General features: G+C 39.2%; 3 protein-coding genes across 6 annotated transcripts; 1 reads left to right on the top strand and 2 right to left on the bottom strand.

The window, feature by feature from the left end:
* Nucleotides 1-296: 296 nt before the first annotated feature.
* Nucleotides 297-8,892, bottom strand: LOC137181286 (anti-Muellerian hormone type-2 receptor-like). Of its 2 annotated transcripts, XM_067586877.1 has the most exons (12): nucleotides 8,478-8,892; nucleotides 6,592-6,772; nucleotides 5,312-5,512; nucleotides 4,860-5,015; nucleotides 4,485-4,598; nucleotides 3,497-3,603; nucleotides 3,140-3,361; nucleotides 2,696-2,810; nucleotides 2,039-2,196; nucleotides 1,789-1,960; nucleotides 696-832; nucleotides 297-556 (listed from the first exon to the last, which is right to left on the bottom strand). In XM_067586877.1, the coding sequence occupies exons 2-12, from the start codon at nucleotides 6,626-6,628 to the stop codon at nucleotides 440-442; spliced, it is 1,536 nt and encodes a 511-aa protein (XP_067442978.1). In that variant the 5' UTR covers nucleotides 6,629-6,772; nucleotides 8,478-8,892; the 3' UTR covers nucleotides 297-439. The 2 variants fall into 2 exon arrangements, with proteins under 2 accessions (XP_067442978.1, XP_067442979.1); XM_067586878.1 differs by lacking the exon at nucleotides 8,478-8,892 and having other exon boundaries at nucleotides 1,789-1,942; nucleotides 6,592-6,996.
* Nucleotides 8,893-9,052: 160 nt separating this feature from the next.
* On the top strand, nucleotides 9,053-13,665 carry LOC137181288 (cell division cycle-associated protein 7-like). Its single transcript, XM_067586880.1, has 9 exons — nucleotides 9,053-9,148; nucleotides 9,245-9,361; nucleotides 9,936-10,307; nucleotides 10,762-10,854; nucleotides 11,111-11,263; nucleotides 11,777-11,920; nucleotides 12,151-12,300; nucleotides 13,007-13,143; nucleotides 13,485-13,665. The coding sequence occupies exons 1-9, from the start codon at nucleotides 9,146-9,148 to the stop codon at nucleotides 13,528-13,530; spliced, it is 1,215 nt and encodes a 404-aa protein (XP_067442981.1). The 5' UTR covers nucleotides 9,053-9,145; the 3' UTR covers nucleotides 13,531-13,665.
* A 54-nt stretch (nucleotides 13,666-13,719) lies between these two features.
* On the bottom strand, nucleotides 13,720-21,026 carry sp1 (sp1 transcription factor). Of its 3 annotated transcripts, none has more exons than XM_067586872.1 (6): nucleotides 20,919-21,026; nucleotides 20,214-20,287; nucleotides 17,781-19,176; nucleotides 16,426-16,567; nucleotides 15,989-16,179; nucleotides 13,720-15,769 (listed from the first exon to the last, which is right to left on the bottom strand). In XM_067586872.1, exons 1-6 carry the CDS (start codon nucleotides 20,923-20,925, stop codon nucleotides 15,462-15,464), a joined length of 2,118 nt encoding a protein of 705 aa, XP_067442973.1. In that variant the 5' UTR covers nucleotides 20,926-21,026; the 3' UTR covers nucleotides 13,720-15,461. The 3 variants fall into 3 exon arrangements, with proteins under 3 accessions (XP_067442973.1, XP_067442975.1, XP_067442976.1); XM_067586874.1 differs by lacking the exon at nucleotides 20,919-21,026 and adding an exon at nucleotides 20,861-20,911; XM_067586875.1 differs by lacking the exon at nucleotides 20,919-21,026 and adding an exon at nucleotides 20,844-20,862.
* Between the last annotated feature and the right edge of the window lie 2,738 nt (nucleotides 21,027-23,764).

Genomic DNA, 23,764 nt, shown 5'->3' with positions numbered 1-23,764 from the left:
TAAGTATCTAAAAGAAAGACAGCATGTAATGGAAACCTGTTTAAGTCAAGAGGCTTCCCTATAAAATTCAAACTGATGAAAATATTATGAAAAGCTAAAAGTAGTGACTAGGGCTGCAACTAACGATTGTATTCATTATCGAATGATCTGTCAATTATTTTCTCAATTAATCGATTTGTTATTTGGTCAATAAATCCTAAAGATATTCTTACTGTCATAGAGGACTAAGAATGCCAGAAAATATTCACATTTGAGAAGCTGGAACCAGAGTAATTTGGACATTTTTTCTTAAAAAATGACTCAAAATGATTAATTGGTTATCAAAATAGCTGGCAACTAATCGATTAATCGACTAATTGTTGCAGCTCTAGTAGTAACTCAAAGAAAACATTGCAAGTGCTTGATATGTTGGCTACGGGACAAGTTGAAACAAAAAAAGTCATAATGAGTGACAAGACTGAAGGGAGACTAATCTGTCCGCAACACACCAAGCTGTCAGCCGGGCATCCGGGTCACTGTCCCAACAATCTGTCAGTAGCTCCTGCAGCACAGATCCCTGAGAGTTTTAAACAGTCCGTCAGTACATCCACCACAATAGATTCATATTTTCATGAGCAATCCAAAATATTTATTTTATTACTACACGGTCAACACAAACTGTATGTCCAAGTGAGAGGCATCATGTGCAAGAATACCTGTGGTAGCAGTTCCCAGTGTTCTGGTATGGAAGGTCTCTTTTCCATGTGAAACACGTACCAGGTGAGGCTCCCCAGGGTCATACTGGCCCCCAGCTCAGATTCATAAGGCATGAGATGCTGTGGAACAATATGGCCTGCAGATGGAGACATCTGTATGAATTTTAACATCCATTTAGCACTATCTCATAGATAAAGTGTATCCAAGCAGTGCACAGACATACAGCAGACTACGCACATCAACATCAAAGGAAAGTAAAAACAGAAATTGTGAAAATCTGACAGTATTGGCAGATGTGATGACCGTTATTAAGCCAAAGTGAATGAAGGCTTTAACATAACTCTTCTCCTTGCTCTGCCTAAGAGTGACTGAGCTTTTCTTTTGTGACAAGTTTTTTTCAACTTCAAGAGCACCTTAAGGTTCCCTGGTTTTAAAACTCATTGAGCACTTGGTCTCTGCAGTTATTCTAATATGATTTTGCAAAATTTGCTTTTGTTAATCGTTATTATGCACCTATTGATGATATTGAAAAAGAAATAATAATGGCAGAGTGGAAACAGTTGTATATAGTTTTAATTATCAATATCAGGTTCAAACTTTTACAATATAAGTGGTTAATGAGAACCTATATTGCTCCCTGTAAGCTACACAAGTTCAATCCAAATATCCCAGATCAGTGCATTAAAAGTGACGAAGATAGCGGGAAACTATAATTGTTCATGGGAATGTCCTGTTATCAAAGATTTTTTGGAGAAAGTGATATATATTTCCCACATTGAGAAGAAAAAGATGATATCTTTTTGGTATCTTCATGCCAAATACACAAAAAAGGCACTGACGCCATCTCTCAACCAATGGCTGAAATTACTTTCAAGGTCTTTATTTATGGAAAAACTAACATTTGCATGAAAGGGAAAATCCAAGGACTTTTTTATTGTCATGTTTTTATTATTGACATAAAAGACTAAATATAATGGTAAAAGATAGATAGATTGTTATGATGCACCTGATTAAAGGCCCACATGTGGTTGGACTAGCTCATGGTCAAAGGCTACCCCATTATGTTATGTATAGGCCTAAGAGGAAGTTTACCTTCAAATAAATCAGAGCAGCGCATCCATATCTCCCACAGCAGCAGTCCCAAAGCATAGACGTCTCCTTGCAGACACCAGCCGCTGTGTAGGTTTACAGAGCCTTCCAGGATCTCAGGGGACATGTAGCACAATGTGCCTACCTGAGCGTGACCCTGCAGACGGACAGAAATCTGAACTGTCATTCCGTATGTTTTCATTTAGAGATTTTAATCTTGCATTACTAAGTTGTATCTCCACACAGGTCTCACCACTGTGTTTCTTGTGCAGCTCTGCCGCCGCCGAGGTCCGGAACATGAACGTAGGATGGTGGAACAACCAAAATCACTCAGGGCACAGGTACCATCTGCTCTCATAAGCACATTGAAGCTGCTGAGGTCTCTGTGGGCCACAGGAGGTTTATGCACATCTGCGAGGAAAGACACATACAGAATAATTGTGAAAATATTCTGATTTGTGAATTTATTTGTGGTTTGAATTCATAAATGCAGGGGTTGTTACGGATTAAGAAAGACTCATATATTCATTCATTCACTTACATTTAGAGTATTGGCCTCCTAGTGGCTGTTAGGAGCTGCAGCCGCAACACTACAGTTCAAACACTGAACCAGAATAATTCAAATGTCTTCCGTCTGCAATACTGCTGAACTGTGAATGTTCCTTCTTGTGGGTGATTTTGACTCCCTGTAATATATCAGCTGTTTGTATGCAGCCTTATGCTTTTTTTGTTACAACTCACCTGAAAGAATACTCACCTTAATGTGTTCAATTCTGGTAATAGTTCAAATTGGGCACATGTATACAGAGATAGCAGTGCTTTCTATTTAGGTAGGGTATAACATGGACAAGCACACACACACACACACATGCACACACACACACACACACTGTGATATTCTGGCTGATACCATTGCTGTGAAGGTCAGAGTGGAGATAGGAAAGTCCCTGTGATAAAGACTGGCACAGCTTCAGTGACAACATCCAGCTGGTGGTGTGCTTGCACAAAAAGGAGTGGAGAGAACCCTGAAATCAAAGGGACACTAATTATTTATGTCCAATAACATTAAAGAGTTAGCTTTGGGTATACAATGATAGTGTGAGTGTGAGAGGATGTGGTAGACTAGAAAATGTATGGCATGCAACTCATTTCACTGGGCTATAAGAAATGCTAATTATCCTAAACAGAACGTTTGAATGGGAACTTTCTGCTCTATAGAGCTTACAGGACTACAAAGCACATACCTCAGACTCCTTTTCCTGGTCCTTCACCTACTCCCTTGAATAACTTTAGATATCTCAGAAAATGGAAAAATGCCCTATTATATTTGCTTCAACGAATGATTGCCACTCACATATTCAGCAAATTCCAGGACTGTGAGCCAACTGTCTCCATATGGTTTCCTCCCAGTGCCCAGGAAGTGGACAATCCCAGCATGCTTCATCAATGGGAGTTCATAAACCTCCTTCTCTGTGGTAAATTGATGTTTCCATCTTACAGGGATAACCTTCACGGCCACCATGGATCCCTTGTATTTCCCCTGCCAAACGGTGGCAAAATGCCCATTAGCCACAATCTGAAAGAGATAATAACATACAGGTACAAGTACAAGTTAACCGGATGGTAAAACAGATCACCTAACTGTATAATTTTCTGATACTTTGCTCACTGTTGACCATAAAATATAAATTGATTTGACAGCTGTGCTTACCCGCTGTAGTTCAATGTTAGCAATGTCAATCTCTGAGGCTTTTGTTGTTTGGCAGGAACACAGTGGTGAGACATGGGAGTCATGAAGGGAGGCTTGTTGGCTCTCCTCTAAAATGACAGTAGTCAAGTAATGTAATGAAGATACACTAGTTCAAGGAAATCTGACACTACCACTCCTTTTAATTTTGTGTTATTTTTAACTGTCTGGTTTTATTTGCTGCATTGCACTCCTGAAAAGTTTTAATCTGGGCATAAATTATTTGGTCACCCACTATTCATTTTAAACTATCCTAACTGAATATCCACAGAAAAGACACAGAAATATGATTGAAGAGTACTAAAGAGAGGGCAGGAGGTAAAAGGGAGCACTAGAGATAAACACCAAGGCCAGTCCAGCAGAGAGAATGTTATTGTTTCAAGGTTAAACAATGATATCATGAGAACTGAATCTGAATTTAGGAAATGCGTTGTTGAAATGTTTTTTTCCCAAATCTTTGGGGAAGCAGAGAAGGGATGTGCTATAAATCAACAATATCTTTTTTCCTTCGTAAGGACAACAATTTTATAGCATGTCTGGTCTGAATCTAGCTCTAAGACACTGCAGGGGCTGCGATATTAACTCTATCTTCCCAGGATGAGCAGTAACGTGGAAGCTGAGTTATCTAAATGTGAGGGATCTAGCAAACTCTTCTTCTGTGTGTTGATGATATCATAAAAATGTGATAATACAGTCCACCATTAAGGCTTTTAATTTATTCCAGTTAACGCCTACTTGTACTGTATTCAGTAAGTAAATGGGACATATAGTATTTTCATCTATGAAAACAAAATGATTCCCTTTTATATCATGCTATTGCTCACTGAAACAGTTTTAAGACATACTGCTACAATTACTGCAATCAGGACAAAGTGTCGATGTTGTCCACTGGAGTGGGCAGTCACATAACACAAATAGAAAAATAGCCACAAATTGAAAATGAAACTTTTACCCAAGTGAAGGTAATTATCTTGAAAGAGGTTTCTCCATTTCACAGCAACGACCAGGAGTACGACAAAGATCAGGACCACCAAATGTCCAAACAGAATCACTGCAGTTGCTGTCTCTATGAAAAAAGAAACACATTTAATTTCTGTAGAATCTAATATGATTCATTAAGTGAATATCATGTTAAAAATAATATAAAAACACACATGACAAGTTTAATCTTTTTAAGTTTAGGGTCAGATTTTCAAATGAAAAGAGAATAGAAAGAGAAAGAGAGGTGGTTTGTGTGGATTTGGCTTGGGAGGAAACGAAACATGTCTTTTGAAAGAATGATAACATTTTCTGCGATGAAAAGAAAATAAATCACTTATCATCATACCTACAGAAGCGAGTGGAGGCTCTTCCAGCTCTGGGGTCCAGGTGATGTTGCTATTGCAGAGGTCTGTGTGGCACACACACTTAATAACATGATTGCTGAAGCGTGTTTGTGGCCTGCAGGTTGCATCTGGGCAAGACTTTTCAACGATATCACAAGCTGGAGCAGAAAAATTAATAACACAATAGACAATTAAAAAAACATGAGAATCCTACTCAACCTAGTGGGATGTGTATATTACATAACATAGACATTACAGCAATTAACTTATTTAGCCAATAGCAGTCAGATATGCCCTGATGTTGGCTGGTTTTGAGGCTTAAATTATTAAACGATCTGATAACATTTTAAGAGCAAAAATGACTCCTGATAATGACACAAGAACAGAATCCACAACATCTGGTCTACTCCAGACGTTCTGATCCGGATGTCTAATAAATTTTTAGGTCTCTTACCAAGAAGATCAACCTCTGGCTGGCTATTGTTGATAAGAAAATAGCCCACACAGCAGTAGGTGTTCTCGCAGAACTGCACCGAGCCGCTCACGTTGCCAGCAGTTGTATATATGTTGTTTTGTGGGTTCTGTGGATTCACTTGGAATGCACACTGTCTCTTCTGAATCAAAGACTGGTTGGAGATACATAGAAGGATGCATTCTGGGAAGAGGAAGACAAACAGACAGCTGCTGTAGATGTTGTACATGTGGATTCATTGAGCAAAAATGACCTTTTTCTCTCTGGTTTTAACAGGAGGCTTTGTTATCCAGGTTTTATGGTGACTCTTATACTCTGTAGTGCTGGTTGTTTATAATCTGGCTGACAATACTGTCTAAATACCAGTTTAAAGTAAATATTTAAAGTACATTTTTTACCAATTATGCAAAGATTTAATGTTCTTTGTTCAAGATAATATCATGAGAAGCAGATTTATTGGAGTCAATATCACTTTCATGATAATTATACTACATTTATTTATGCAGTCAATGCACTAAAGTGAAACAATTAGACTTGCTGAGTCTTTCAAAGTGTGACCACTTTAGCTCAGTCCAAAGTTTGACTGTAGATATATTATGATAAAAATCAAGATGCCCAAATGTGCATCTTATCTTATCAGCCTCAATATTTCTTGAAACACCTCTTAGTGCTCTAGTTTCCTGCTGTCACAGTGTTCCTGACTCTGAAATTACTTCAAAATTTATTTCAGTAAATTGCTGTTTCCCTCAAGTGTTCCGATGCTTGATGATGCAGATCCAATACAATCCACAAAACGTTTTTTTCCCTGAGAACAATTTATCAGCGCTATAGTTACAGGACATACGCTGGTAGCATACCCATCTCTTTCCTTACACATTTAGATCCTAGCCAATAACTGGCCTATGTATCATTAACTCTAGAAAGGTTGGTCGACATATTTAAGATGTCCCTGCATGATTGAAATCTGGTTTGGAAGGAGTTACTAAAATCTTAAATATTTCCCTTTTTAAATTCAAATCTCATAAATTCATGGAGTTTTGCGAGTTAGTGTTAGGGAGATCAATTACAGTAGCATACTCCTTCTGAACTGTCACTACACTATTACAGTGCTTCAGCGACACATAATCTAATTATCATCAAATTGGAAATTGTGCCCCTAGAAGTCAAATTCACATGGAAAATAAACCAAAAAAAAGAAAGACACACATGCAGCTTACAAGCTTCAAATGAGAGACAGGCTTTTTAATAGCAAGTGCACTCACCTAAAGCCAAAATCAGCTGCCACTGCTGCAGGATCATGGTGACTCTGAGCCCAGACAGGCCAAGCAGGGAGTGAATATTTATCAGTCCTGGGAATGTGAGAGGAGTTTCCCACGTTTCCCAGCATCACTCCCACTGCCACACACCTGCATGTACCACACATACCTTCTACCAAACAATGGGCTGTGGGAATACATAACATTTATCAACATAATCATCTCCCACTGTTAAGGGATATCATCTGCAGTCAGGTGGGATGTTATCTGCAGCTGACTCAGATGATCTAAGGGCTACAAGTAAACTGAAGGGCTTTCAGACAAATTCACTGGAGCCACAAAAGGAGGCGCTCCATCTCCTGTTTTTTCTTTTTTTAATGTCCCACAAACACCCATTTATGCCAGGAAAAGGAGAGCATAAATGAAATATGAGGAATTACAAAAATACAAATACTAATGACAACAAGCCAAAATTATAAGATTATACATCAAAATTTGACTTACTAAATAAAAGTTGAGTTTCACATTTTCACATTTAATCACATTTCGAAATATTAAATCTTAAATGTAAGATACATTTTAAGAAAGTGAACATTTGAGATACATTTGAGAAGTCAAATCATGACTTTTGAAGTCAAAATTGTAAGATAGTAAGTCAAAAAAATGTCCTTTAAGTCAAAATTATGAGATTTACTACATCAAAATGTCTCAACACCTATTGGATGGATTGCCATAAAATTTTGAAGACTTTCATGGTTTCCAGATGATGTATCCATAAGACTAAGTTACTCTAGCGCCATCAGCAGGTTGACATTTGTGGTTGTGGATGAAATATCTCAACAACTACTGGATGGATTGCCATGAAATAAGACATTCATGTTCCCAACAGCATGAAACTTTGATGATCCTCTGACTTCTTTTCATCCAGCACCACCATCATGTCAAACTTTTTGTATGTCCAGTTGTTTGTTTTATGACTAACAGTGGTGGAAAGTAACTGAGTATATTCACTCAAGTACTGTACTTAAGCACAATTTTGAGGTACTTGTACTTTACTTGAGCATTTCCATTTGATGCTACTTTATACTTCCACCCCACTACATTTCAGAGGGCATTGTTGCACTTTGTACTCCACTATATTTATTTAACAGCTTTAGTTAGTGGTTACTTTTCAATAACATAATTATGAACTTATAAATTACATTGCATTGTTAAAGATTAAAGCAGTGGTTCCCAAACTTTTTGCTTTGTGGCCTCTTACAAAAAATCAGTGTGTATTTGTTTCTCTTTGTCATGTTTCAGATGTCAGAGTTGCCAGCAGTACCCCCAAAGGAACATTTTCCCTAATGTGGTTTCAAATGAAACTGTTTGAGTCCCAAAGAAGTTAAATTCTTTTAATATTTCACAAGAACGAACTAAAGACTAAAGAAAAGAAAAAAAAGAAGAAGAAAGAATCCAAATTCATGTAGCATCCCACGACCCTTCAGATTTATTTTATGACCCTTACAAAGCAGTTCAAACTAGCTCCACCTCTAGCAGCTACAACAATAACATGCTGCTTATGAATTGACTGATAAATGTGTTTATCAGTCAAAGCAAAATTTTCTGCAAAACGAATACTTTTACTTTTATTCTTGAGGTACATTTTGCTGCTTATACTTCTGTACTTTTACTTATGTAAGATTTTCCATGCAGGACTCTTACTTGTAATGGAGTATTTTTACTTTACTAAAGTAAAGGATCTGAGTACTTCTTCCACAACTTATGACTATAAACTTGCAAAACTCATGACATTTCCCATCAGCCTCGGCTGTAGTTTGTATTTAGTGCTAACAGCAAATGTTAGCTTGCCTATACGCTAAACTAAGATGGTGAACAAGGCAAAATATTACCTGTTTAACATCAGCATGTCAGCATGTCAACGTTTGCATTAAGCTCAAAGCAACACTCACGTATTATCTGTACTATGTCATATGTACTATCTCATATATTTGTCTCACAATGTCAAAATTTTAACGTCCGATACGGCTTTAACTCAGAGAGTCAACATTCAAGTGTTTCTAATGTCTACACTTTGACGGTTAGCTAGCTTATATAATTTTGACCGAGGATTTACCCTAACTTTTCAGGGTTTTTTTTTTTTACTTTTTGTGGCAGAAAATGGACTTCCGTAAACACTGATATTCTGTTTTCTTACACAATGGAACAAACATAAACTCATTTTTTCACTGTGACTCAAATAATGTGTTTTGGAATATGTTATTTTTAAAATTTGACAGTCTTCTTTATAGCGCATGTGTCTCGAAGATGGTCAACAATAAGGTAGTACACTTTTGTTTATTTTGTCTGTCTTTCGCGCGTTTAGGTGTTCAGTTCCCCCCACGAGGGCGGAGTTTAAAAAGCGACATTGACCTTGGCTAATACTGTGCATTCTCGCTGCCCTAAGCTACAAAACACGCACACCTAATTTTCTATCAGTTTAACGTATTTGAGCGCGGGCGGGCGGGCCGAACTGAACTGGGGAAGCTAGTCCTTGCCGTCGACGGTCATCAAGAAAACAATGGTAAACCAACTTAAATGACTTATTGGTCAGCCCGAACATGTATTACACATGAATTCAAAAGTTTTACGGTAATTTTGTGCATATTTATTTTACCAGACGGGGATTTTAGGAATGCGCTTCCCCACAAAAGAGCTGGCTGATGTTTTCGCGGAGGACTCTGAAAACGATCGAACATTTTACGGTTTTTCTGACGGTGAAATCAGCGATCACAAGGTGCTTTTTTTTGGCTTCAATACGAAGGAAATGTACATCATATTAAATTGTAATAGACATTTTCTGTTGTTGTTGTTGTTGTTGGTTTATCGCCTCACAGAGATATGAATACAGTCACTGAGCAGTTTATTAGGAACACCTGTGCAATCTAATGCAATCCAATAAAACAGTTCTGCCATGAATTCTACTTTTATATTATTATATTATACAAAGTGTTCCTAATATTTTGCCCCTCTCATGTATGTTAATAGAGTGGACAAAATATTAGGAACACTCTTCAATATAATGCAATCCAGTACACCACCACCATGACCTACATAATAAACATAAAGTAGAGTTCTCACCTTTCTGACAGTGTCAACAGAAACTGAAAATGTTCAAGCTTTGTAAAAGTAGAATTTATGGCATTACCCTGTAGTGATTTCATCGGTCATTCTTTTTCACTTCAATGCAGCTGGCAGTTTATGTTCTTAGAGAGCTCAACAGATTACTTAGACTGTGAAAACTTTGTGAAAGTTGTGTCACCAGCCAAACGAGAAATAATCCAATTTCTTAATCTCCTCATGTCCATCAGAATTCAAATTTGGAAGATGAAGATGGAGCCCAGCTTTCTCTTTCTCCCAAGAAACAGAAAGCCACATCTAAACCATCTGCTGCTGCCCATCCCTTCAGACTCAGGGTGGCTCTCCGCTCCACTTTCTCTGCCCAGCCGTCCACTGATGATGAGGATGCAGAGGGTGAAGAAAAGAGTACCGAGAAGAGAGAGGTGAAGAGGGCAGGAAAGACCAGTCAGGCAAAGAAGAGGAGACGTGTTAAGTTTGAAGATGAAGAGTCAGCGGTGGCTCGGCCATCTCCTTCTGAGGAGCGTGGATCAGATTCAGCAGAAGATGTGTCGGACTCTTTTCTGGCCAAGAGAGAACAGAACATCAAAGCCAATAAAGCAATGGTAACCAAGAAACACAGAACTACATACAGTATATGGTATAGTATTTGGAGGCCGGCAGATTGATGTCACCAACATGGTGTATATAGCTGTGGTTCATAATGTCCAGTTATCCCAAAGGTTTATTGGGAAACCACAGGGTCCCTTGTGAAATAAGAATGTTTAATTTCACTGTTCATTTGATAAATTTTCCAAACAGAGAGATCTATTATTCTACTAACTTCTCCCTTTTGTTTACAGTAGGAATGGACAGGTCTTCTCAAATGGGACAAAACAAATCAGAATGAGGGTTTTTGGCCTAAAGCAGTGGCTCTCAGACTTGGGGTGTTGGATCCTTTAAGGAGTCACAAGATCATTTGGGGGGGGGCTTCAAATAGCTTGTTCGGTCTGATCAACAGTCCAAAACCTAAAGAGATATTCCATTGATTCTAATCCTTTTTATTTTATTTTATAACAGTTGGCTCAGCTGATGGCAGACCTGCAGAAGATGCCAGGAGCTGCAGGTTTTCTGAAGAAACAAGGTGGTAAACAGCCAAAAGAGAGAAGTACTGTGAGTAGAGGATGATGAAAAATCTTTCACAAATCACCAGCAGTTTTGTCCCAAAGTCAGTTGTTAATATTTAACTGGATGGAAATTAAAATTCCCCATTTGCTTAAGTCAAAAGTAAACAAGAGGTGAATCATAATATTTATGTTAATCTTTCTTCTCTGTCAGATCACCCCAATTATGACTACTTCAAATTTGAGTTCCAGCTCTGATTAATAGACAAATGTACTGAGATGATTTTATCCAACCTCATCTGCAGCATCCACCACGCTCTGGTGCAGCTGGAGGGGAGTCCAGGAAGAACCCAGAGCGAGCGTCCCGCAGACAGACCCGCTCTATGGGGGGAAGTGACAATCCTTCAGCCCTGCAGGAGGAGAAACTGGAGCTCAGTTTAGAGGAGGAGCTGCTGGAGGTTCAGTTCTTCCATTTATCAATAACTGTCTTTAAAACTTTGGACTACTTCCTATTCTAAAAAAAAAAATGTTGAACAGAATTGGGAGCCCCTACTCTCCTAAAAGGTGTTAACTTAAGTGCAATATAATTATTTTAATTTTTTGTCAGATCTTGACAGTTTGTTTTGCATGTAAATTAATGTTTTTTATTTTTAAAGTAGATCTCAGGCCAGAAAATCAAATAATTTCATAATGGCATTATTGTGTAGTGCAACACATTGTGCAAAAATGTTTTTCAAAGAACTACATAACAAGCTGTATGATTGAAGAACTAAAACCGGGTCTTTGTTAATCATATGAATGTTTTATCTTCTGTTTTACTCAACCATTTGTAATATGTTCCGTATACTGTCAAGATGAATGTATCAGGCTTTGTATATGTGTAAGTTAACTGAACATATTTTATTAAATCTTATCAGTGTCTTAAGTCAGACTGTTAAAGTGAAAAAGATCATTGTTGTTTTGTGTTCTAGGTACGCCGGGCCCCGCAGCGCCGTGGAGCCCCACGACCTCATCAGTCCAAACCTCATATTGTCCGACCTGTCGAAGACATCACAGAGGATGAGATTCAGCTGATTGCAGACAACATGACTGATAAAGTCTACGACAGAGTCATAGTTAGTTCTGGGAATGATAGACTTCATTTCAATATCATGTTATTTTGGAACCAAATCAGTTTGCACAGAGACCACTAACAAAATCACTGTGACAAGATCTAGTTCAGAATACTGAGAAACCGTTGTGGTCATCAAGTCACCACCAGGTGGCAGTCTCTCCTATACTGAAGTCTAACAAATGTACTCAACCTCTGTATAACATCTGTTGATGTTTCTTTTTTTGTTTTCAGGGCTCTACATGTCACCAGTGCCGACAGAAAACTGTCGACACTAAGACGTGCTGCCGCAGTGAGGACTGTCGTGGGATTCAGGGTCAGTTCTGTGGGCCATGCCTGAGGAACAGATACGGAGAGGATGTCAGGAAGGCGCTGCTTGATCCGGTCAGACACCAGCACACAGGCTATAGCTGCACAGATGCACATAAGATGAATTTTGCACACATCATTTCAGTATTTTCTGTCATGGAGTGTTTAGGTTTGCAGGGGGGTCAATTTAAATGTGGCAGAGTTGATATGATAGCAGCTCTGTGAGGCTGTATTTAAAGGATAATTACGGTTTATTTCAACCTTACGTATTTCCCATAAATGTGGCCATTTGGGCTCTATGCACCATGCTAACTTTGCACTCACCAGCTCCATTATAGAGATTTGGGGAAACAAGGGACTTGTGCAGAAAAAAAAATTTAAAAAGTCATTTCACTTCTTACTCTCCATCTTAAATTTCAGTCTTGTGTAACAACTGGGCTTTTTCACCTTTGTAATGAATAGTTTTGCCAGTGGAGACACATATGTGAAACAGAGAGTTCGGCTAGCTTAACAGTCATGGTCCGAGCAACTCATCATAAAGTGTCAAGACAAAAGGTGACTAATAATGATAACATCAGTACTTTTCTAAAGACAGAACAGGATTTGTTTCTCTGTGTTGTTAATCATTTGCACCTTAAAGTAAGCAACACTGCAGGCAAAAATATAAAAGTAGTTGCACTTGTAAAGTTAAATCCTGTTTGCCTTTTAAATCCTTTTCCTTATGTACTTACACTTCTGTCTTTCTCCAGTCAGTTTAGTGTTTAATCATGTATCTCCTCAGGAGTGGCGGTGCCCTCCCTGTCGAGGCATTTGCAACTGCAGCTTCTGCCGCCAGCGTGATGGCCGCTGCCCAACTGGTATCCTGTTCCCCCTGGCTCAGTACCACGGTTTCTCGGACGTCCACTCTTACCTCAGCAGGTGGGGTACTACATCAGAAGATTTTATTTGAAAAATTCAGGTGTTTCCAAGTTGCTACTGTAATAGCAACATACTTTTTAAATTTTTTTTTTTTTTTTTTTTTTTTTACAATAATTAAGTTTTTCTTTCAAGAGTCTAATTTATTAAATACTACATATGAACCTCAATATAATGAGAGGATACTTACCAACTTAACAAGTACCAGATTGCACCACCATCTCAGTAAAGTGTCCTAAAAAGTAACTGTTAAATACCTGCAAATTATCAGGAAATTAGTGTAAAATAAAATTAAGGGACCTGTAAAGTAAAGCTCTGGAACTGACACATTTCTCTCCTTACAGCCTCCAAAAAAAACTGAAGAGTGAGGATGACGATGGAGAGATGTGATTCCAAGACACCAGAGGGAGCAATTGTTCCAATTGTATTGTAGTTTTGTGTTGAAAGTTTTGAGTCTTGCTGTTTTAGTCTGAGTGACACTTACACATGCTGTGATTTTAAACAAATAAAGCAGTTTCCGACCAACTTATTGTCATTTGTTAGATTGGGACATAAATTTGCAAAGAAATGAGACAAAAGTATATTCATAATTTTAATCCAGCTGTTGGCATTTGCAGTAGTAGTATACACACAATATAAAATCCCTTATTTAAAACGGGGCAGAAGAAATAAGAGCACTTGTTGTCCAATGAACTTAGTCTGTAGAGATTCAAAGGAGAGTTTTAAACAAATTTTTGACATAAAATTTACAATTGTTTCTCAAACTAAGCAGATCTGAAGCAAAGAAAACAATTTTAACAATGAGAAGTATATCATCTCAGAGAAACCTTGACCCTTAATATATTTTGCAACTTATTTATTTGGACAACAAAGGGATGTGCACCGAGGTTTGCCTTTAAGCTGGATATTTTCCAGTTAGAACTTACACATATGCATTACAAGTGTAAAAAGTATTAGAAAGTTCATGGACCAAAGACAGTTTCCTAGTTTTGCTTATAAACTTGAGTATGAACCTTTGGTTTGAGCTTACATATTTATGCTGTCTGGACATTATTACAAGATACTTCACTCTGACCAGATATGACTAAACAATAATTTTCCACAAAATAAACTGATGTGACTGCAAGGCAAAGTCTCAGATAATAAGTATACCACAGAAAGAAAAGTACTGGGAAGATCAGGACTGTATAGAATACATTATTCTATGACAGAAAGGCTTGCACATTTGATCTACATATATATAAAAGTTAACATAAGATTAAGATTGATTGTGCATGAGAGGTTCATACAACTGAAAGGCAATCTCTTGCAATCATGTAAGATGATCCCGCCTATGCTAAGAATTTCTGTAGCCTTTACATTACCAAATATATATATATACATAAAAAAATCTAAATATTTTTTGCTATGATAAACATATCAAAGCATGATGGCTTGGATGTGTGTACCTACACAAGAGGTTAAACAGTTATTCTCAGGATTTCAGTGCTCTTATACACCTACATCCTCACACTGATTAGTGCTTCTGGCTCCAACCAGGTCGTGACCTAATATAGTCCAGCCCTCTTCTAAACTCCTGAAACGCTTTACATATTATTCCTATGATAGTGGGATTGTTAGTTGGTGAAAACACTCGAGTTCTCCCAAAACTGCAAACAGAACTTTGAGAGCCAAATGTTTGCTGCCAGATATTATGATGATAGTTTTCCATTTTAGTTTTAGGGGGGAGTTTAGCATTATGGGAGGATGAGGGCCAGTTAACCTGAGGGGGCACGCATGATATAACAGCCCAGGTTGAGAGGGCAAGAACCACCTGAGGTGAAGAGGGGCAGAAGTAGCGAAGCTCACAGCCTTGAAAACAAGGGTGAGAGTGTGACTTAGTAGTGTCATCTCTTTACTAAAGAAGGTTGTAGAGAGAATATTACTAACTAACAATTCGATATCAGGTGAGGGGGGTCTGGGTGTTTTATTGCAATCCCACTATCAAGTAAGATTGGGTCTTTGTGTGGGACAAATGTTAGTGTATTGCCATTTCCACTTGAGAGAAATAAGATTTCATGATGATTTCTATAGTCTAACATTTTAATCCAACTCAACCACCTCTGATCTTTAAATGCCACAGGAATCTAAAGACACCTGGAAAGATGGAAATCAGCACTCCTGCCTCAGTTCTCAATAGTGTCTGTTGTGTTGCATTGTGACCACTTCTCCTGCCTGAAGCCTTCAAGAGGTTCTGTGTCTGCAGTCAGACGTGCCCTTTTTAACCCCAAACGTCCGAATACAACGTCCACCAAGGCCATCTTCCTGCTCCTGCTCTGTTCTTAGTAGCTGTTGCCATTCATCTGTTGAAGTCCCACCTGCATCATGTTGATCCCACTGCTGGCTAATCGAGCTATGCTCTCTGCAGATAAGGTTTCCATGGTGACAATGGTGTGCTGGTCACTGGCCGACACTGCTCCGGTGCCGGCTTCTGTTCCTGCTGCAGGGGAAGCAGCATCAGTCGAAACTGTGGTGCTGCCAGTGGCGACGGCCGTTGTTTTCTTGTTCAGGTGGGTTTTGATGTGCTTGGAGAGGTGGTCGCTGCGCATGAAGCGTTTTGGACACTCTGTGCAAACAAACCTCTTCTCACCTAAAAAAAGGGATAGAAATTAAAGTCAGTTAATGCTGTAGAAAAAAAACGAGTTTACTAGACTCTTGGTAAGACAAGCAGATGTTGATGTGTGTACAGTCTTGTCCTTTACTCTCCAAATCAGAGACCACTTCAGAAATATGTCTCAGGAGTTGATTGTGTCATAATGTTTTGTAGTTGCTTTTGACTAAATGTCATGAGTCAAATCCTAAACGTCACCTGTGTGTGTCCTCTTATGGCGCTGAAGCTCATCTGAACGGGTGAATCGTTTGCCACAAAAAGACCAACCGCAGACGAAGGGCCGTTCTCCTGTGTGCCAGCGGAGATGGGCCCTCAGGTGGGATGTCTTGCCGTAGATCTTCCCACATCCGGAGATATGACAAATGTGCTGTTTCTTTTTAGTTGGGTCACTGTTTGATGTACAAAACATAACTCAGGGTTAAAGAATTATTGACTTTTTTCCCATGTGATGGAAGGTTCTCTAGGAGAAGACTATGTACCATTATCTTATCTTACTCTAATCAAATAACAGTAAAATTACAGTAATATCAGTAAATAATACAGATATGTTACACAGAAAAAATTGTAAGAAGCTGTGATAAAAATCACCCTCTAAATAAGCACAATATAGGCATACAGCTGGTTCAGTGACATACCGTCCTTCTCCATCCTTGCAGAAGGGGCAGGTACAGGCTTCTCTCCGGTTACGTCGTCCTTGGGTGGGAGGGCTTATATCCTCATCGTAAATGGCTGTGCTATCATCCAAACTTTCCCCGCCTGTCTGCAATGCCTGCTCTCCTGTAGTGATGGAAGAGAAAATACTGAAGTCTGAGATAATGTCTTTACTCAACATTGCTTGTCAAATAAACATACTAAACCCTGGGGGTTCACAAAAGTTTCACTAGCGGTGTAAGTACCGTGAGATGTACTATTTGAAATGAATAATAATCATCAAGGTACAAGCACATATACTGTACATTTAAAGGCTGGATAGCCTGAGCCCTACAGGCTTAAACCTCTATACTAAAGTAAATTTTGGTTAAATGTCATCACCAACAAAGCTTACTACATAGCCGATTTCATAAGAATAAAAGAGCAAATTACACCCAATGATGATGCAATGATTCCTCAAAAACTTAGTATTTGATAAAATGTAAACTGGCAAGGATATACAAATTACTGGGAGGGATTGCCAGTGACACAGCTGAAGAGGGGTTTAGACATGATAAAGGTTCCTATGTGATGGGAGGGGTCAAGTTACACCCCTTCTCTGACACAGACATCGTGGCCAGCCCGTACTACTGTTATGCGACCATCGTCTGAAGAAGGAAGTATCACCAAGAAATGAAAAAATTTCAAACACATATGCAAACACATGCAGTGAAGTAAAGAGCTCAAGGAAACTCTGGGCCAGTTGAACTGGTTAAACCAGTATAGTGCACTTCACACACAAAAGAACAAGAGATCAAATCCAGAGATACGAGATGCTTTGTGTTTCAGAGAAAACCAAATTGAAAAAAAAGAACTCCAACACACCAAGTAAACCTAATTTTGTCAACAAATTTACTTAACACAACTGTCAGTTGGTCTTCTTCTGTACGAATACTGTGTACTACACTATTTGAACTGTAGTTTTTTATCTCTCGTCTAACTAAACACAATCAAAAGTTAGAGTTTAAGCCCCTCTCGTTTTGATCAAGCACAAAATAAATAAATGTACAGAACATTTTTAAAAAGGTAATGGTAAGAAAGTCAAATAACTTTGATAATAATAACAAGTTCAATTTTATAAATTCTCATACTGTCTTGGATGAGAATTGCATCATTTAGTAAAAATAAGCTCCTCCAGAGTCACTGGCAGCTCAAAATATTTCCAACATACAATTTGTTGATTTAATGTTTTGTATGTTAATATAGTTCACCTTCAAAACATATGCAAACTGATCAAACCATTATGTATACTTTTTAAACTGCACATCAATAATTCCTGGAAAGCAGGCTACTGACTGACCTCCTGTGCTGGCGATGGTGATGGGAAGACTCTGCATCTGCAGCCCTGAGCCACCGAGTGAGTTGAGATTTATGGTTTGGAAGCCTGGGATCTGCACGGTGTTGACAGCTGCAGCAGGTCCCTGAGTCTGGCCCAGTTGAGGGAGAGACTGCACTGGGGCCAGTGTGATCTGTGTTCCTGGACTCTGGATCTGAATGGTCTGCCAGCTTACCTGGCCATTGGGCCCAACAGTGCGCAGCAGGAGGGGGCCTGTGTTTGGCATAATTTGAAGATTTTGAAGCCCTTCCTGGCTGAGAGTTGGAGCAGCAAATACCTGACCGCCTGCGGTCGTGACAGCACCGGCCTGTATGGTCTGGAGGGGTGTTCCACCTTGAATGATTTGCTGAGGCTGGATAAGGATCTGCTGCGGCTGCTGTCCGTCTCTATTGTCTGGCTGTATTGGGACGCCCAGAGAAGATGCTGTGTTCTGCTGTAATGTCCCCGTCACCGCTACATTACTGTTCTGCGTTTGGGTCATTCCATAAGAAGATGTCGTCTGCGTGGTGACAGTGGACGCACTTGTCATGTACGTTGCCCCACTGTTGGAAGACACTGGCTGCTGCGATTGCTGTATGAGCTGGTTTCCCCCTGTATCCCCTCCACCATTGGCATCTCCCCCTGTACCACCTGCTCCAGTACTGACAGGCAACAAAGTGATGTTTCCATTTAGCGACACAGGCATATTTGCCAAGAACTGGGGCTGGTTTTGTAACACGCTATTGCCTAAGCTAATATTTTGTATGGGGATTGCTCCCTGAATGAGGCTGGGCATCGTTATGATGTTTCCTGCTGCACCAGCTCTGTTGGCTGCGGTTAAGATCTGCTGGCCATTGGGAGAAGACACTATCTGAAACTGCTGTCCTGGTCCTGCTGCAGGAACACCAGAATCTTGCTGAGCCTGCGCAAACTGCAGTGGCTGGCCATCTACTGTCTGAAACTGAGGAATAACCTGGTACTGAATGTTGGGCATTACACCTGATAGGGTGGTGAGCAACTGTTGACTCTGCAGTGATGGAGCCTGAGCTACTACATATTGCTGCGCCTGCTGCTGCTGCTGTCCCTGAGTGCTTACAGCAGCTGCTGATGGTGACTGCACCTGTCTGCTCTTGCCTGTGTCTCCTACTGCCATCACCCCTGAGGAGTCGGTGGTGATGGTGCTGGTGCCTGAGGACGCTTGAACACTGAGAGGGATAACCTGCCAGCCGTTGGCACTGGAGGTGAAAACACCTTGATTCATGTCCAGCTGTTGCTGCTGGTTTTGTTGTTGTTGGTCAGCAGGTGAATCATTTTCTCCTGGGGTGTCAATTCGACTGCATGTGGCCGCCAACAAGGCGAGAGGAGATGGCTGCTGTGAGTCCTGGAAAGAGAATAAATAAAAAAAAGAGAAGGAATTTAGAACATAAAAATACATCTCACTATCCAACATACATGTTGATGCTGCAGCTGTGATAAAATATATCAATGGCTGTCAAAATGTCTACTGATAATTTAACCCATTTTACATGTACTGAGGCAGTTGAAATAACAAAGGAAATAATAACATCAATATAGTGATTATAATAATAAATGAAATAAGAAACCTTTAAAAAGTGCTTCACAATAAAACAGTTGAGTAAAACAGAATTAGGATAAATAAAGCAGGATAATGGCACAAGTAATTTAAAAAAAAAAGAAGATAAAAATCAAGCTACACAGTAACAGTAATATAGCCAGAAGTAAAAGTGGATCTTACGAAACAAGGAGGAACTGAGAGGGCCAAAAAAAATAAAAAATAAAATCAACATTTCAACTTTAATAAAAAAAATGTCCAATTCATGTAATAACACATAATTGCACTCATTTAAACACTTATATAGTCTGGCTGGCTTTGCAAATGCCAATTCATAACATTAAAGCCATTTTTGTCACGCAAGTCTCTTTCCAGCAGTTCACAGGGGCTGGAGTGAGAAGTCCAGGGGGGGAAGCTGGGTGGGAGAATATGGGAGGGACCACTTTTTTTTTTCCAGAGCAGCGGCGGGCTCGGCCTCCCCTCCCCCCAAACCCACCCATCTCCCTCCCACACTTTTATTTTGCCCTATAAACTGACACACTCCTCTAGCCACCCCCTCCAAGGCCAGCCAAATGGGCCGAGCGAAATGCACATGAGAGTGCAGGGGTTTGACGGGAACACCCCGTGTGGGCGAATTTTACCTGCCCATTTCCCACCCCGGTGACATGTGCTCCAGAGAGAAAATCAACAACACGCACACGTCTCGACACAGATGGGTTACAGAATCAAATCAAAACAAAACAAGAAATACATATCGGGTTCAGTGAGGGAGGGAGTGGATTTATGTTTCCCAGCGGACAATCGCCAGATGTGGCATTAGTCAGACTGTGTTCTGGTTAACCTACTTGTGAATTCGTGTTTCGCTTTTGACTGAAGCCTCCACCGCTCTCCACAGCGGCCATTTCACCCTGCTGCTGATCTGCGGAAGAAGAGTTTTACAAAGATCACTTCTCTTTAACTTTCAAGCAGCAGACACATCAAACTGAGTTATGGTCTCATTAAACCAAAAGGGGGGGAATGGCGAAACAAAACAAACAAAGTATTCACATGATCGACGACACAAATGACAAAAACTGTACGAAATGTGTCGTTAACGTGAAGCAATTAAAGACAAGAAATGTAAGGAAATCCAACCACAAGTGCCTGAAGGGCCAGCTAGCTTATTAGCTAAGCTAACATGAACTCACACAAGTTGTCACGTAGAAGTGCTACTGAGAGCGAAATATGTTTATCTGCACTACTAAGTGTTACTAGTTAGCTAGCTTATGTGTGTCTAATAAAGTTAAATTGTTTTATAGGCAGGTAGTGCCGGTTAAAAACAGAAGTTTCGTTGCTGTTAACCAGTTAGTTGGCTAAATGTTGTTAGCTAACTTAAATACCGACAATTAGCAGTTAAGTAGTTGGCCACTTTTAAACTGCTTGAGACGCCACAAAACACAAAAAATACAACAGTGAATACGCTTAAAGTAACGTACTTCAGTTCAACTTATACCTGATAACTGAATGCTTCGTTCACAACACGCTAGTTAACACAAAAAAAGTTCACTTACTGCTCATAATTTGAAGACGGGAGGAGTTTCTCTTCTTTTTTTCGGGTTGACAACTTTTCACAACTTCACACAAACTTGACGGACTCCCCCTCTATGAAGGAGACGGACGGGTGCGTTTGATTTACGGCCCCGCTGAGCCTGCAGTCTTAACAGTGACCAGCAGGTATAGCTTTTGTATTATTTAATTTCAAAATATAGACTTAGAATTTAACATCGTAATCGTTAACTGAGTCACAATTTAATTGTGTTGTCAATTGTAAGATAGATAGATAGATACTTTATTAATCCCAAAGGAAAATTAAAATGTTACAACAGCCAACAATGAGGTAAAAAAAACCCCAATGAGACAAATGCAATTCAAGGCTAAATTATATACAGTAACTAAATAAACTAACTCATATGTAACATAAATAAATGAATAGAACATAATACAAATACGAATGAGATGACAGTAAATAAAGTCTGTCTCAAGCTGCTTCCTAAAATGTTTATTTCATTAAGACTTTAAGCCAAACCAGATTAAAAACGTCCTAATCATATTACTATTACTACATTATCCAATGTGCTGTCTAAATTATATAGAAAATGAGTTTCATTTTGTTTTCTACTGTCCTTTTTATTGAGAATTGCGCAGTGTGTTGTGTAGTAAGTTAAAAATAGATGTTGATTTTGTAAATATGGATGATGCACAAAGACTAAGTTGGCTGTTCATATAAGAACCATATAAATTAGCCAGTTACTTGGAGAAAGGGGAAAAAGGCCCTTTATCGAGATAATTTGTAGATATGATCAATTTATTTTCTGTGATCAATTCATTTGGGATTTTTGTTTTGTATTGTTTCATTTTGTGTGTGTGTGTGTGTTTCTTTTCTTTTCCTTTTCCACATGCTTCTGTATATATATTACCAGAAGATGCATGTTTTGTAAAATAGTAGTGTGTGTAACCCCGTGTGGGATGGACCAAATGTTTGGCATGACACAGAATAAATATTTTTTTTAAAAAACAAACAAAACAAAAATATTACTAATAGTAGATTGGTCTATTAAACTAGAGTAACTGCAAAATCTGCAAGTCCAAATGCCAAACCACGCGGTCAAATCTTATTAAGTCCAGTAATAGTATCTAAACAGGATGTTTTGTGTTTTTAAAGTAATCTTAATTTAAAAGTCTTTGTTTTCTTCGTTTGGTGATTGCACTGTGGCGCTACCCCAATACATAAAAGAAGCGCACCTCTCTGAGAGCTTCTTGTAAAGGATTGCTGATTTGCTCCAATGGGAAAGCTCGTTTCTGCCAACAAGTATCAACTCGCTCATGTGATTGGCTCAAAGGCTGAGAAATGGGCGGTACCAAGCAAGTTAGGTAGTACCGCTGAGTATGATTGACGTTGGGTTATCTGTTTACCGCTTAAAAGGCGCTATAAGTAAATAGGTTCTCGTAAACATTGATATTTCGCCTTTTTCTAGCTGAGATATTGTCTTATTTTTCACAGTGAAAAGATGCTCCTCCCTCTCTTTGAACACGGAGGTGGGGACGGGTGTTTAAGTCGTGGCCACTAGCCACTCCCTGGTGGCGCCTTGTGGGCTGGGAAACAGCAAGGAGGCGGGAGGAGTCAGGCAGGGTGGAGGAGAAGAGACCCCCCCACCCGCACACACACACGCACACATACACACATAGACACACACACAGGCTGTAATAGCACTGGGAGGAGAGGTTGGTCCTAGTGTGGGAGGGCTTTTATTACTGGGATGTGTGAGGGGGCTGTCAGAGAAGCAGCACATGTGCCCATGTAAACAGGACAGAGGGTGGAGTCCATCCTTAGACCAGGCCTGCACCCACCCAACTCTGTCTGAAGTCAAACATGTTTCTGCAGTTACACACAGATGTGATTCATTTCACTTATTTATTTCTAACAGTGCCTCCACACAAACACACATCACGTCTAATAATGTATCAGACTTTATTCACCAACATGCGTGCAAGGAATTTGGTGCAGGAGCCAGAACAGACAAACAAGATAGCAGTAAAATGGAAAAAAGCATGCTAAAACAATTATAAATATGTATAAACATTTTAAGATAATATTCAAATACATAAAACATTATACACAACTAGCCTAAGTTTACAAGGAAGCAATTGGTTCTGCGTGATGGGTCACACAGTATATTTAAAGTGTGCACAGATACCGGTAATGTTGCCAGATAAGTCCAGTGCAATCAGCAGTTTAGATTAACTCACAGTGCAAATTTGGCTATGTGCAACAGCATTTGAGTGCAATATGCATAACGTTCATGTGAAAAGTAGGGAATGGGAATGTTTTGTTATCAGCTGTCCAGTGTTCCATGCAAAAACTCCCTTTGCTTCTTTTCCTTCACTCCACACTCTTTGGGTGAGCGAAAAACACAATTTGGTAGCCAAAAATTTACATCTGTAAAATGATGAAAAAGTTGGCCTATTTGCATAATAGCTTTCATAAAAAATAATGCATTAACATAAGCATCAGTCTTGTGAATATGCCTGAACAGCAGCTCACTAGAAATATCTTTAACTGGAATATTTAACATGGAAATGCCAGGATTAGTGAGGTTAAATCTTGATTTCTTTATAGGTTATAGTGTAATATAATAAATTGCTCCTCGTGTATGAGGAAAGATGGTCTGTTGATGTTTGGTACAAACCTTAATTACTAACATATTGTCTGTGTAGAGCATTATGTGAAGCAGAGGACCTATATCTGTGTGTGCACAGTTATGTTCAGGTAAATTACTATTAGATACTGTTTAGAAACAAGCTGCTTTAATGGTTTTCCTAAAGAGAAAAGGCTTTATTTGTTATGCGATTTAGGTGA

Source organism: Thunnus thynnus, chromosome 4 (genome assembly GCF_963924715.1).
Source record: "Thunnus thynnus chromosome 4, fThuThy2.1, whole genome shotgun sequence".
NCBI lineage: Eukaryota > Metazoa > Chordata > Actinopteri > Scombriformes > Scombridae > Thunnus > Thunnus thynnus.
This window is presented reverse-complemented; position numbering and strand designations above follow the sequence as displayed.